General features: G+C 40.6%; 1 protein-coding gene across 1 annotated transcript in view; it reads left to right on the top strand.

The window, feature by feature from the left end:
• Positions 1-1,370: 1,370 nt before the first annotated feature.
• Ibtk (inhibitor of Bruton tyrosine kinase) overlaps positions 1,371-16,008 on the top strand; it is a 69,512-nt gene continuing 54,874 nt past the window's right edge. The window contains exons 1-5 of the mRNA XM_031345716.1: positions 1,371-1,593; positions 5,020-5,707; positions 9,568-9,664; positions 12,236-12,360; positions 15,876-15,986. Of these exons, the coding sequence (XP_031201576.1) occupies positions 5,387-5,707; positions 9,568-9,664; positions 12,236-12,360; positions 15,876-15,986 (654 nt within the window). The 5' untranslated portion in view covers positions 1,371-1,593; positions 5,020-5,386. The remainder of the gene's footprint in view (positions 1,594-5,019; positions 5,708-9,567; positions 9,665-12,235; positions 12,361-15,875; positions 15,987-16,008) is intronic.

Genomic DNA, 16,008 nt, shown 5'->3' with positions numbered 1-16,008 from the left:
TTCGTTAAAGCTGCAATTAATTTTTGCATATATGATATGGCTATATGAACATTTTGTGTCCCCAATGCTTACAAGCGTTTGAGACATGGCAACTTCTAGATGGTATTACTGTGTGCTTGGCACTCTGCTAAATGCTACGTGTGCCTTTCAACACATTTTCACTACAGCAAAACACATTTCATTCCCACTTTGCAGATGAGGAAATTAAGGCCTCAGAAAACCTAAATGACTTATCCAGACACAAGGAAGAAACAGATAAAAGATGTGAACTTAGGTCAACACATTTATTTACATTATTAGCTTCCGGATCACTGAGCTTCTTGGTTCATGAGTGTGTTATTATCATTCACAGCTTCCTTCCAAGTCATTGTTTATACATTACAGAATGGGTTTTGTTATACGTCAGAGTAGGAAATAAGAAAGCAAAGAAAGTCCTTGTACTGGGACAGAGCTGGGAAGCTAGGTCTGTTTACATTTCTCCTTCACTTTGATTTAGCAACTTACTTTCCTATAAAGTCTACAAAATAGGCAATTGGGCTGAAGCAGTATAAGAAGGTATTGAGTTTAATTCCGTTTAATAGACTATTACAGTGTCAGTGGCTCATACAGCAACACAGACAAGGCAGAGGTTCAAACAACTCTGGGCTTCTAAGTGCTGTTTTTCTCTGAGTCATGCTACTCCTCCCAGAACACATGTTTACTAAGGCGCCTGTCTATCAGACTTCAGCAGGAGTATGTTTTGCATTCTGGACTGATTATTGGTTTGTTTTCCGCCTTAACAGTTTGCAACCTTTAAAATGGCCTTTAGATTTAGAGTTCAAGTAGAAAAATCTATTGCAAGCCTGGCGTCAGGCAGAGTGATGTGACCCAAGTCACTGTGCTGGTCGCACAGTGGTGATCGGGAAAATCTATGGTGCCTTCTGACAGAGTGACACACAGACAATGCGGGTACAACGGGCTGGGCACAGAGCAGCAGGGTTGAGTCCTAGGGAGAGGACACCTGGTTTTCCAGTTCTCCCCCTACGAGTGATCCGGGAGGCAACTTTTCTAAGATGCCTACGTTTCTACGGAGTGGTGCTTGGGCATCCAGCCAGCTCCTTGTTTCCTCCATCCCCGGCCTTAACCTCCCTTCGGAGTCTCCACCTGAAGGGAGACAGACCTCCTAGGGTGACATCTGGCACCAAGAGGGGCAGTACAGGTTCTGAGTCTAGGGCAGCAGCCTGTATCGACCGCACCAAGGCCGGCAGGGTCATGCTCCTCAGGGACTCTAGGGAAAGGCCACAGCTGAGGTACTGCCACGCTAGGCCTGGTGAGCAGGCCCCGACCAATCACTGTGGGGCATACACGAACTCCGGCCAATCAGCGCCCGTCTTATTCCCGAGTCCCGCCCGCTCCAGCCCAGGTTGCCCGAACCCCGTCCCAGCGCCGACAGTCGCGGCTGTCGCTTTCGCTGCAGCCGCCTCTGGAGCTGACTCGGGCATCCCGGCTCCTGGCTCCCTTCGTTGTCCCCGGTAGCTTTCACTGAGAATGAGTCCCTGCGCGGCCGCGCGCCTGCCCCGCGGAGACCGCCGGCGCACCTTCATCTAGCGACTGGTGAGGGCGGGGGCGACGGCGTCCCGCCAGCCCGGCGGGGGAGCGGGGCCCGGGGAGGGGACTCGCGGAGGGGGCGGCTGCGAGCTTCGCGCCGCGTGGCACGGGCGGGTGACCTGGCAGCGCTGCCCCGTCGCTCAAGCCAGCTAATGAATGGCCTTGTCCCGCGGAGTGCTACGTTGCCAAGCTGCCGGACACGCCCTCCAGCGACGTTGCATTTCTAGTTCCGAGGGTTGAGTGGTGTCACCTCCCTTGGATCCCTTCCTAGAGGCTCCCACGTCCCTTAAACCCTTGGTGGAGTTTACAAAGTTTGGGTTCACGCGGGCCTTGCTGAGTTTGCAGAAGCAGGTCTTGCTTGAACGTTTGACGCTGGGTGGGAATGGACAGGGGTCTGTTCTGCCGAGGCAGGATAGAGGGGCCTTTTGTTCACAGGTATCAGGTTGCAAAGGAATTTTGGTTCAGAGAGGAAATAGCCAACCCTGATTTAAGTCATCTTTAGTTCTGTCATCTCACGTAGTCATAAAACTTGAGTTGTGTTAGTCCGAGGGGATATTTTTCAAGGAGGAGAAGTTGAGTAGCACCTGTTTCCTTTTACCTCGAAGTAGATAACATTTGAAATAGTGTTTCCCCCAATAGGTAAGTGTGGCTACCTCCTTAATATGCAAAATCGCAAGCTTTTATTTTTTATTTTTGGTCAGTTCCTCACTTCTTTGTGGAGTCACTTTCATTTGTTTTTATTGTTTTAGAGACCTACTTCACAGTACCTGAGGACAGAACTATTTTTTAAAACGTGTTTTCTAAAAACGCCTTTGCAAAACTTGAGTCACATTGCAGCTTTACAATTGTTTTTCAATCGGATCTGTTAATTTTTGTTTTTTTTCCTTTTTAGTAGAACTATTTTGAAGGGCTTTCAGTGTGCTAATTTTTGTTTGATGATTTCATTTCATTTTTAACTTTCAAGATGCCTGTGGATTATAAGATTGTAGTCCGAGTGAGTACGCCCATTAAAGGATGTCAGTGTGACTTGTTCCTTCCGTTGACACAAACTAGTTTCTTATCACAGGGGAATAATTCTTTATCTTATCCAGAGATGCATTAATTAACTCCCTAAATTTTGGGCAAGTTTTCTTTTATGAAAAGGTGATAGTTATTGTACTAAAATTCTAGGTCTTTTACCCAGAGACTGTTTGAGAAAAACATTTGAATGCAGTATTAGCAGTACTAAATTATTTAGGGTCCTGACATTGTAAAATGCTTATTTTATTTTATTTTTTTAAAATTTATTTTTATTATACATAAATACACTGTAGCTGTCTTCAGATGCAACAGAAGAGGGCGTCAGATCTCATTACCGGTGGTTGTGAGCCACCATGTGGTTGCTGGGATTTGAACTCAGGACCTTTGGAAGAGCAGTTGGTGACCCACTGAGCCATCTCACAGCCCTGTAAAATGCTTATTATTATTATTATTTTTTTCTCGAGACAGGGTTTCTCTGTGTAGCCTTGGCTGTCCTGGAACTCCCTCTGTAGACCAGGCTGGCCTTGAACTCAGAAATCTGCCTGCCTCTGCCTCCCAAGTGCTGGGATTAACAACTTTAATTTTTGTTAGGTACTTGTGCTATATATGGATGAAATGTCTCATTTAGAACAGGTTCTATTTTAATCTCATTTTTGCAAATGGAAATATTGAAGCTTTGAGAAAATTCAGGGGTGTGCTCAGGGTCCTTAGGGAAGCTATGGACTCGGGTCATGATACTGAGCAGTAGCTGAGAGCTCACACCTGATCCAAAAGAGAGACAGAGACAGTTCCTTTTTTTTTACTGTTGTAATAAGATATGATGACTAACACAACTTGTAAAAGAATTTATTTGGGGCCATGCTTTCAGAAGGTTAGAGTTCACAGTCATGGCAGAGCTAAGGTATGGTGGCAAGACTTGCTGGGAGTTTACATCTTTACCTGCAGCAAGGAGGCAGCCAGAGCAACAGGAATGGCTAGTCTTGAAACTTTAAAGCTGGCCTCCAGACACGTGTTTTATTCCAGGCCATACCTCATTATCTTTCCCAGAATAGTTCCTAACAACTGGGGACCACGTATTCAAAACTATGACTCTAGGGGACCATTCTCATTCAAACCAGTATAGCTTGCCGTTTCTGATTTTCAAAGTGTTTAGCCCTGTCCTCCCCTTTTGTTCTTACCCCATCAGTGATGCCAGAAGCCTTGCATTATTACTCATCCTGCCATTGTAAGATCCTGAGCATAAATGTGAATTGTCTACTTCAAGCACAAAAAGCTGTCTGATAACACCTAACCCACTCTGATAGGAAAGACCAAGAGTGCTGTGGGCTTTAGGGCTTGGAAGAGTAAAATGAATGATTTGTTAAATGCCAAGACTTTTATTCTTTTCTTTCAGGTTCAAATTAATGATTTGAAGTGGGCGTGTTTTTTTGTTTTTGTTTGTTTTTGCTTATTTGCTTTTGTGGGTCTGTGTTCAGTTAAAGTCTGCAGTTTTCAGAAACAGGCCTAGAGTTAGATGCAGAGTTAAAAATCAAGTGGTTCATTGCTTCGTTTCTAAAAGGTGAATCATAATAGTATCAAAAGGCTAGTTAGATGGTAACCTCTGACGTACTGTGGTTTCAAGTGGAAAATAACATGTGTGGACTCTTCCATATTATATTACATTATATTATACTTATTATATCTGTCTAATGTATACATGTACCAAACCTTTCCCTGTACACATAGTGCCTGTCTCTGAAGAGTTTTATAATTGCTCCCCCCCCCCCCCAAAGATCAGCTAGTAAGGAAAGTTTACACACTAAATATCAGGGAAAGTTTTCCTTCTTTTGTCTTCAAAAGTTTATATAGCTTTAAGAATTATATTGAGTCTCATCATCATTTTATACTTCGAGATTTCAATTCAGTTCATACTCTTTGTACATGTTGATTATAAAACCCTTTTATGATTCATAGCTTCATTTTTTTTAAATCTTTGTCTCTGAGTTTTTCTGCTACCCCGAGTTTAATTATTTCCCAGGTAACAGGGCACCTTTCAGGTGAGAAGACTCATTGCCCACCATGCAGTAATGGATGAAGTGTTGGTTGTTTTGATAATGGTTAAGGTGCAGTTTTAGTTGGTGGCCATTTGGAAGAGGGTTCTCTTGAAGACAACAAGTTTGAATATGTTTATAGCTTCTGAGGACATAGCACATAGAATGTAAAAAATACAGGAAATAATGAATGAGGATATGGAGATTTGGAAGAAAAGAGGCCTACATGAGAAGTTGGTGTGTGTGTGTGTGTGTGTGTGTGTGTGTGTTTTGTTTCTTTTAATGAGTTAAGGGCATTTAGATGTGGAGTTCCTTATATGTCAAGTACTTCAGGTACTACAGGTTAGATTTGTAACTTGCCTTTTACTTTGTCTCCCTGCAGGTCACCCTCGCAATTATGGCTATTTGAAAGGCTCAGACAGTGTGGAGGGGGAGTTCCCCTCCTCACTCCCCCTTGGTGCTTGACTCCAGGAATAATTTATAAACTGGGATTTTTTTTTTTAAATTAAGAACTTGTATTTGATATGAACTTTATAGAATTATTTATAAATTTTTGATTTAAGTGCCAAAAGATTATACAGAGATATATAGTTTTATATAATTGTTGTGACTACTTAAATTATAATCCCCAAAGGGCCGTCTCTTCTTGATAATTCTTCCTGAATAGTATCTTTGTGTCCTGGCTTTTTCACTTTTAAAATTTACTTCGGTGACTGTTCTGAAGGAGTAAGCAATATAAAGCAACTAGGATGGATTCTGCTACCCCCGACTGCACGTCAAAATGCAGATCCCTGAAGCATGCTCTGGATGTCCTTTCTGTGGTAACAAAGGGGAGTGAGAACCAGATCAAGACCTTTCTCTCCAGTTACTGCTACAATGCTGCAACTGTCAAGGATGCCTTTGGCAGGAACGCGCTCCACCTGGTTTCCTCCTGCGGGAAGAAAGGAGTATTAGATTGGCTTATTGAGAAAGGAGTGGATTTGCTGGTGAAAGACAAGGAGTCAGGCTGGACAGCACTGCACAGGAGCGTTTTTTATGGACATATTGATTGTGTTTGGTCTCTGTTAAAGGTAGGCATCATTAGTTTATTTAAAACTGTTATTTATTTAAGCATGTGCTCTTGTTTCTTTTTCTTTTTATTGAAAACAGATTTTTTTCTCACATAATATCCTGATTATGGATTTTCCTCCCTTTACTCCTCCCACCTTCTCCTCACCTCCTCTCCCATCCACACCTTTGTGTTTCTCATCAGAAGACAAACAAGCCACACCTTTAATCCCAGCACTTGAAGGGAGGCAGAGGGAAGTGGATCACTGTTAGTTTGAGGCCAGCATGGTCTACATTGTGAGTTCCAGGTCAGCCAAGGCTATCTAGTGAGATTCTGTCCGAAAAAAACAAACACACTTCTCTGAGATAATGATAAAATAAAACACAGTAAGATAAAATAAAAACTAACCCATTGCAATTAGACAAAACAGAAGGAAAAGAGCCCAGGGAAGAGCATGAGAAAGAGACCTATTCAGTCACACACTCAGGAGTCCTACGAAAACGCTAAATCGGAAGCCATGATATAGATAGAAGAAAGCATATAAATATAAATGAAGAATAATAAAATATTGAGGTTAAGAAAAGCACAGATGTGACACTCTGAGGCAGGGACCCTCCAGTCATGCTGCTGAGTTCAGTGTCTGCTGGCCATCCACTGCTCAGCATGTAGCCTGCCCTCTGCCCTCCAGAGTTGTTTGTCTTCCCAGTGAGACTCTCTTAGAGAAACGGAATGGTCATGTGCAGGTGGTTATCAATTAGAGATAGCTTCTGAGTCAGGGATGGGGCTTGTGTCCTTTCAGCTCTCAGACTCCATCTTGTGCAGGCCTGTGCATGCTGCCAAAGACTGAGTTCACAAGTGCTTTGGTCTGCTATGTTTAGAAGGCCTTGTTTCATGTGTGTGCTCCATCCCCTCCGGCTCTTACATTCTTTCTGCCTCTTCTTCCATGGGGTTCCCTGAGCTCAGGGGATCTGATGGAGACAGACAGTTTAGGACTGAGTGCTATAAGGTCTCTCAGTCTGCATGTTGTCTGGCTGTGGCTCTCTGTGTTTGCTCTTCTCCGCTGCAGGAGGAAGTACCTCCCATGATGGCTGAGCAGGGTACTGGGCTGCTTCTGGCTGGCATCTAGGCATGTACTTTTCTTAATCTATTTCATGTTACATTTTCAAAGAGAGATTTATATTTGCTTGATACTTTTACTGTTATACCTCATCTTTAAATTTAAAATCTCATATAATAAATATATGAGTAAATTACACACTTTATGTAAAATTTCAAATATATGTCAAAGGTAACAATATATAATGAGCTATTGTGCAATTTTATATTTTGGGCACTACTGTATGCTACTCGGAAAAAAAAAAACCCTTCAACAGGATTTATTTGAACGAAGAATGATTTATGAATTGGATAGCTCCTAAAACCAGTTAGGTTCAGTGTGAGAGTGTAGCTCAGGGGCAGAATACTCACCTTATATTCTCAAGGCTCAGGTTTCCTCCTCTAGTACCCCACTCACCCCATCTCACCCCATCTTACCCCAGAGAGACTTACAGAGCTGTTTTGGCAGCTTGGACAGAGAGAAAACCTAATTTCAGATTAATTAGTGCCTGTGACTGGTCAGGTCTTCCGTCTGTTTTTCTGTTTATATTAGTTAGGCTTCTGCTTGCTTTCACTGAAACTTAATTGTTAAAGTTACTCCAGTGTAATGTAATTCCACAGAAAAAAAATTGAATAGTATCTTTGAGTATTTAAAAGACTTACAAATTACCATTGACTTCTTTACAAGGGTACTAGTTGTTGAACATCAGTTAGGGGTAGGAATTATGGTTTTGAATAATATATCTACTTGTTTAACTGGAATAAAGTGTTTTTAGTTTAAAAGTTTAATAACTAAAATCAGCTTAATTTATATGAAATTTTCTCATTCAGCAGATTTCCAGGTTTGTACTGTGAATACTCAAATTAGAAAGTGTTTTGAGAAATACTGAGCGTCATTAGACTAGTGAATACTGAGTCATGCATTCTAAATATATAACTTTGATCTATATAGGCATTTTTTTTGACTACAGTATGACCTTTTTTTGACTACAGTATGACTACAGAATGGAAGTAAATCAACTTTACTTTCATTCTTAGGGACTGAAGGTGTGTAGTAAGAGTGTCTGTATTCCCACCAGGTCATACTGTAGTCTAGAGCAGGTCTGCATTCCAGCTGGATCACATAAACCTAGGTTTTTGGATGTGATCTCTTGTGGAGCAGCCATGTTACTGGATTAAAATTTCTCTACAATTCATAGTGTAATATCTGTTTTCTGTAGCTAAATTATTTTAAGTATCCTACTTAAGACATCTTGAAGGCTGGAGAGATGGCTCAGTGGTTAAGATCACTGACTGCTCTTCCAGAGGTCCAGAGTTCTAATCCCACAATCACATGGTGGCTCATAACCATCTGTAATGGGATCTGATGCCCTCTTCTGGTGTGTTTGAATACAGCTACAATGAACTTACATGTATTATATATTATATATTTAATATATAAATAACTTATATATATTAAATAAATCTTTTTAAAAAGATATCTTGGAAAAATTTCCAAACACAATTCCAAAAATTACAGTTATGTCTACAAAAGGGAGAATAGTAGTCCTTCCTCATATCTACTCACTTCTGTAAGGAGCCTCACTTATCCCCTTTCTCTCCATGGAGAGAAACCTAAAGAGTTAAACATCAGTTGGCGCCTGTCTTACCTCTCTAGCTTCGCCTGGAATTATTTCTCATCTGTTGAGCTTTGTTGGGTCTTTCATTTTCTTCTATCTGAAAGGTTACTAGTCATAAGTCTGTATTTAGGGCTTCAATTTAAACAGTTGTGATGTGGCCTTGATTTTGGACTTTGCCTGCTTTAGATTTTCATGTTGGTGTGGGTGTGCATTGGCTATGAGAAGCTGGGAAATTGTGCTTTGGCCATCTTGCCCTTAGACTGTCTAATTATTAGAGACTTATTGACCACTGATGGATAACTAACAATGAGTGAAGTTCACTGCTAAAACTTTTCTACCAAAAAATTCTTTCAAAACTGTTTAGTATTCTCCTGTTGTAAGATACCTGCTCAGCATGTCCTTTCCTGTGGCCTTGGATTCTCTCAGTGGGAAGGGCTACAGGATGAGGCCTCAATTCTCTCAGTGGGAAGGGCTGCAGGATGAGGCCTCATTGAGAGGCTTCATGTCAGTGTATACTGGAGTACTTCAGGTGTCACAGACTGGCAACAAGAAACTAATCATGAATTCAGGCTCAGTGAATTTGCATCTGATAAAATTTGAGCTATAGTATTTTTATATCAAATGCGAAAATAAGTTGCTCAGTAAATATACACCCACACTGTTTGTATTGTCAGTCCTGATTGCTGAATGCAGGACACCTTGGCAGAGACTCTGCCTACATAAAGCTACAATAGAGATAGCAAGTTTAAGCATCATGGCTCTGACAGCTTTCTTCCACGATGGGATGGAATGCTAAAGGCTTTATGCGTATAGGATTCTGCTGCTTCTGTTGCACTGGAGTTCGTCGGTCCAGCACCCACATTGGATGGCTCACAAGGACCAGTAATTCTAGCTCTAGGCGATCTGATGTCTACTTCTATGTCAGTGGGCACCTGTGTACACACACACACACACACACACACACACACCAAACCCCAAATTTTAGAATGTTATTTCTTTCTTGGTCTACCAACAATTGAGCATTTGATATTTTTTAGTTCTTTTGTATAGCAGAGAGAAATGTCTGTCTTATTTTCAGTTTTCAATGAATTTATGGGATTGATCATTTGTTTAAGAGTAGATGTTACTGATTTGGCATAAATTGATAATATGTACTTTTTTTCCTTAGCATGGTGTTAGCTTGTATATGCAAGATAAAGAAGGCTTGTCACCTTTGGATCTTCTCATGAAGGACAGGCCAGCTCACGTTGTGTTTAAAGACACTGGTAAGAACACTTCCACAAACACAGTCTAGCAAGGTGCAGCTTTGGGAACTCATTTATTTATTTATTTATTTATTCATTCATTCAATCAATCTTTTTTTACAGTCCAGACTTTATTCCCCTCCTGGTCCATCCTTCAATTGTTTCACATCCCACACCACTTTCCTCCCTGCAACCTCTATCCAAGAGGATGTCCCTACAACACCAGACTTCCCCACTCAATGGGGCCCCAAGTCTTTCGAGGGTTAGGTGCATCTTCTCTGACTGAGTCCAGACCCAGCAGTCCTCTGCTGTCTATGTGTTGGGGGCCTCATATCAGCTGATGTATGCTGCCTGGTTGGTGGCTCAGTGTCTGAGAGATCCTGGGGGTCCAGGTTAATTGAGACTGCTGGTTTTCCTATGGGGAAAACTTCTTTCAGCTTTTCCCTAATTCAACCACAGGGGTCAGCAGCTTCTGTCCATTGGTTGGGTGTAAATATGTGCATCTGACTCTTTCAGCTGCTTGTTGGGTCTTTTGCAGGGTAGTCATTATAGGCCCCAGTTTGTAGCATCAATAATAGTGTCAGGCCTTGGGACCTCCCCCTGAATTAGATCTCAATTTGGACCTGTCACTGGATTTCCTTTTTCTCAGGCTCTTCTCCATTTTTGTTTCTGTAGTTCTTTCAGACAGGAACAATTCCGGGTCAGAGTTTTTGACTGTGGGATGGCAACCCCATCCCTAGGCTTGATGCCCTGTCTATCTACTGAAAGTGGACTCCTTCTCTCCCATTGTTGGGCATTTCATCTAAAGGTCCCTCCCTTTGAGTTCTGAGATTCTCTCACCTCCCAGGTCTCTGGTACATTCTAGAGGGCCCCCCACCCGGAAACTCTTAATAGAATTCTATTCTCATTAAAATATTGAGCATTTATTTATTTGAATATATACAAAGAACTTTTACTTTCATGTCTGTTGTTTTTTTTTTAATTTGTATATTCACAAAGTTTATTTTGTCTTTTTAAAATTGTATGTCTGTAAGAGTTAAAATACAACCCAAAGGATTGGCATTTTATAATTTTCACTAGTTTAAAGTCATAATGTACACTCAGGAAACAACATCAGCATCTGAAGTAAATGAAAACAAAGAATAGAAGTAACTGTTTATCCATACATTTAAAACTTAAAAAAATAATCAATCTATTTAGTAAGTCTTTGTGTGTGAGTGTGTGTGTCTGAATTTGGGCAAGCTTGTGTAATACAGTACATGTGTGAGGTCAGAGAGTGGCCCTGGGTGTTGGTTCTGGCCTTTCACCTCGTTTGAGATAGCACCTCTTTTTTTCTGCTGCATCTGCCAGATTAACTGTTCTACATGTTCTGGGATTCTCTTGCCTTTGACTCTTATTGCCTCGTGGGAGTCCTGGGATTACAGATGCTCACTCCATGTCTGGCTTTTACATGGACTCTGGGGATTTGAACTTCGGTCTTTATACTTGTATGACAAGCACTTTTGCCCAGTGAACCATCTCCCCAATCTTACTTGTACATATAGTGTCACTTCTTCCAGTTTCTTTGCCCTCTTGGCTTTGGAAATGTGGATTTACAGGAAAGGAGAAGAGAATTAAATGAGAGTGCTGTGTAGGTTGTATCTAAGCTAAGTGAGGACACAGTCATCACGCCCCTACACATTCACACTGCATTGTATATGACATTCAGAATTTTATCCTACTGTATTTTCAGTCTTCAGAATAAAAATGAAGACTCATCACAGATTCACCTTTGATTAAATTTCATATCAGTTTGTATTAGTCATTGTGATTTTGTGCATCAAGAGCGGCCTGTGAAGTTTAATGTTAGGTTTGTGTGTGTTAATTTAGACCTGTAATCATGGTACTTGTGAGGTGGAGTAAGGAGGTTGAGGCCATGCTCTGTTACATAAGGAGTTCAGAGACTGTCCTGCACTCTGGAAATCCTGTCTCAATCCCTCAAATCCTCTAAAAATCGTTAATGTTTGCATAGTAACATTTAATACCAGTGATAACTGTGCTCACTTTTTTTTTTAAAGATTTATTTTATTATTATATCTAAGTACACTGTAACTGTCTTTAGACAGCCCCAGAAGAGGGCGTCAGATCTCATTACAGATGGTTGTGAGCCACCATGTGGTTGCTGGGATTTGAACTCAGGACCTTTAGAAGAGCAATCAGTGCTCTTAACCACTGAGCCATACACGGGTATAATTAGGAGTTTTATACTTAGAGTTTCTTGGAAACAAGGCAGACATGGTAGGTGGTAGTTCATTGAGGTTATGTGTTAGCTCTCAGTGAGGACCAGAGGGAGGACCAAAGCTGAAATTGCTCACATCAGATCCAGGCTTTAACTATGATTTTGATGTTTTGAGTATTAGAATTTTCTAGAATTATATATTGTGTTAATAGGTTCATATTTATACAATACTACAATTGTTCTAAATATGGGAGCTAAATCAGTTTCTATTGTATCACATTTCAGGTAAACTGATGATCGTGTGTATCTATAATTAGGCTATGTTGTAATTTGCTTAAACCATAACAAGATAAAAAAGTTAATTTTTATTTCAGATCCCACAGAAGTGTATACTTGGGGAGATAATACAAACTTCACCTTGGGTCACGGAAGCCAGAATAGCAAACATCACCCAGAGCTGCTGGACCTGTTCTCCAGGAGCGGGGTTTATGTCAAGCAGGTACTTTCAAGGACCATCTGTGTACTTTGAGAGATAAGGCAAACTCTGTATTTTATAATTTGGATTTTGTGCATTTTTACTCTATTGAATGTCTAATAATGATGCAATCCATTAGGAACTTCCTACTTCCGCTTCTCTTTTCTTACTGTATTAGTTTTAGTCGTATCAGGACTGTAAGGTACCCTGGATATATGAAATGTTTGAAAGGGGCGCTAGGGCATTGTTTTTCGAGTGCATGTGTAGCAGGTTGCTGTGATTTTTGGCACATGGCCCTGAATTCCTAATGTGAATGGGTGTGCACTTTGAGCTGGTAGCTTGTGAAGCTTTGCTGAGTGGTGGGTTTTACTTGCATAGACTGGGCCACTGCTGGAGTGCACCTGCTCTCTAGTGCTCTGTATGTGTGTGCTCACTGTTACTCTTCCCTTCAGCTCCGTTTTCAGTTTACTCTAGGCAGTCTTATCAAGTATTTAAATTTAACGAGTCTGAAGTCTTAGTTTTGCTACTCTGCTCTTTTTAATGCTAAGATATTTATAGATCACATCATTTAAGTTCATCTTTGTCTTATGAGCTGTGTTAATCTTTCTGTTACTATTAAAAAAACAAGCCTGGGATTTATAGAAAGGAGGAAAGATTTATTTTGGATCAAAGTTGTGGAGTTCATATTTAGTTGGCTGTGCGTTTTTTTCTGGTGAGCTAGCATAGCCTGTTGGAGGCTGTGTTAGAGGGCACTGCTCACCTGACAGCAGATAGCAAACAGTGAGTGGGAAGGAAAGACTGGTCTCCCATAGTCCCCTTTGAGGGGAGGGCACTCCGGTAATGATCTTTTACTTCTTACAACACCCTCCCTCCTCCCGCCCCCTTGTTTCTACCACCTTCTGGTGACACCAACCTCAGGACTAAGTCTTTTACACAGGAGCCTTTGAAGGACATGCCAGATTCAGGCTCTAGCGTAAAGCTAGCTTTCTAGCTCTTTCTTGGATAGTGTCCATGGTATGTATCTAACTTGATTCCTTAGCACCAATCTTTCCCTTTTTGTTATTCACTTCTGATTCCTCTTTATTATTTTGTTTTAAACTAAATAGTTTAGCTGATTCATTCTTGGGGAGATCCAGACTCAGTAGCTTAGAATGTGAGGGTTTTTCTACTGCATAATTTCATTTGCTTTCTCAGTGATAGTGTGTGTGTGTTAACTATAGAGAATGTTCAATTTTCAAAGGCCAGGAATAGGAGCTTGTTTAGGGATGGGAAGAGACTAAAGAATTTAAGAATGGTATGTTGGTGTCATAAAAAAGCTCTATTTAAACCTGAAGAAACTTATAATACTGAAATTGTGGAAATCATGAGCCTGGCGTCAGTCGATAGTAAACTGAGGGAGATGAGCCATTGGAGCAGTAGTGGAATGTGTGCACTAGGTAGTCCCTGGGGCAGGCGGTGCTGAGGGAGATGAGCCATTGGAGCAGTAGTGGAATGTGTGCATTAGGTAGTCCCTGGGGCAGGTGGTGCTGAGGGAGATGAGCCATTGGAGCAGTAGTGGAATGTGTGCACTAGGTAGTCCCTGGGGCAGGCGGTGCTGAGGACACATTCCCTTGGGTAGGTCCTCGAGGGTTTCATACATCCTTAGTTTCCTGTCTAGAAGCTCCAAATGGTAATCCACCCACAGCTGTTGACTGACCGTTTAGGACAGTGTTTCTTAGCCTTCCTAATGCTGTGACCCTTTAACATAGTTGGTGATCCACAGCCATAAAATTATTTTGTGCTACTTCATAACTGTAATTTTGCTATTGTTATGAATCGTAGCTTAAATATATATTATTCAGATTATCTGACATGTGACCCATAGGTTGAGAACTATTGATTTAGAGTATTAAAAAATATTTTTTGTTTTCTGAGTTTTTATGTTGTAGAGCTAGATTTTGTGGCCTTGAGTGGGGCACTTTCACAAGCAGTGAGGGGATAATGGGACCATTGAGGGCGGACCTACAGTCTGAGTCTAAGTAATGGTCCTATTGTATGTGCAGTATAAGAAATTGATTCTCTTCTACTTGAGGGTATTAAGTTTAGAACAATACATTAAAAAACAAAATATTCACTAATGAAAGAAAATATATTTGTGAAGTAATTGAGAATCAGAAAGGAAGTATATTTGTGAAGTAATTGAGGATCAAAGAGGTTTTATGAGTCTGACAAGCTCTGTGGACAGGTGTGAGAAGGAAAAGGTTGTAAGTTTCAGTTTGTGAAGAAGAAGCTGGATGGCTTCTAAGTAAGCATAGTTAAGCCATTGAGAGAGAGCTAACTCTGTGTAACACCTAATGAACTGACTGTCAGGGGCAGAGATAAGATCATTATATGTCCTAGAGAACTGAAGGGAAAATCCATGTCTGATTGTTTAAAAATACAGTGTTAAGTTCTGCTATAATGGATTGTTTAGTAGTGGAATAATAATGACTATATAATTGACCCACAGACCCACATATATTTGCTTTGACTCATACAATAATTTTTTGTTTTATAAATTTTAAGTTTAAAACCTTGGAATTAGATTTTAGACTTTCTTTTATTTGTGGTATCTGTAGTACAGCTAAATGAATTTTTTTTTTAAATTACTCTTTTTGGACAGGCATGATGTGTTTATGGATTTCTATAGCTCAGCTTATAATTTTCTTATTTTCCAAAGGACTAGCACTTTCTGGAGAAGGATTCTCAGACTTCTCTTTCTTTCTCACCTGTCTGTAACTTAAGAAGGAAGGAGTTGGAGAGTAGTAAGGCAGAGCGAAGTAACGCTACGGTGAGAGCAGCAGCATGCGGCCTGTGGGCTAGCCTGTAAGCACAGGCATGCTTGAAATGCCTGCGAACTTACTCTTTCCGCCTTCTGACAATGCAGTCTGCCTGTTTCCATATGCTTGCTTCTGGAGGATGTGAGTGCTCAGTGTGTGGCAGCAGCTGGTGGAGCCTTGGGACCTGAGAAAGGAAGTGGGAAAGAGAAAGACTTGAAAACACATGAAATTCTTTAAGGATGTCTAGTGATATTGAAGCTATATTTGATAAAAACAGAGATTAAAGAAGAACACACTACTTCCCCAACTGTGCACTAGTCAAATGACTGCTGCCTAAAAATACTCTTGCCATGTTTCTACTGTTTTATTAATAGCATAGAGTCTATGTGATAATCTTTGTTCTCCATTTTGGAGAACAAAGAACTGGTCAGTTCTTGCTGTTTGATACATCAGTAAATTGGAAAACAAGGACAACTATGATTTGTCATTAAGGCCTGCAGGCTCTTGTTGCTTTTTTTGTTCACCTTCCATGTGGATGTTGATAGGTAGACATTATATAAAGTGAGGCATTTATATTTTATATTTTTATTTTAGAACACTTGTACAGAGAATAGTATAGTGAATACCCCTAAACCTACTACCTAAATTATATAACTAACAATATTTCACTTTAAAGAATAAAATAAAATAAAAGGACTGTTTTACAGATTGTTTTAATAACATAATTCTGTTTTTCCTTAGGTGGTGCTTTGCAAATTTCATTCAGTGTTTCTGTCTCAGAAGGGGCAGGTTTACACCTGTGGCCATGGTCGTGGAGGACGGTTAGGCCATGGAGATGAACAGACATGCTTGGTAATTGAGTCATTACATAATA

This window comes from Mastomys coucha, unplaced genomic scaffold, assembly GCF_008632895.1.
Source record: "Mastomys coucha isolate ucsf_1 unplaced genomic scaffold, UCSF_Mcou_1 pScaffold23, whole genome shotgun sequence".
Taxonomy (NCBI): domain Eukaryota; kingdom Metazoa; phylum Chordata; class Mammalia; order Rodentia; family Muridae; genus Mastomys; species Mastomys coucha.
Note: the sequence above shows the minus strand (reverse complement) of the source record. Positions and strands in the feature narration are given on the sequence as shown.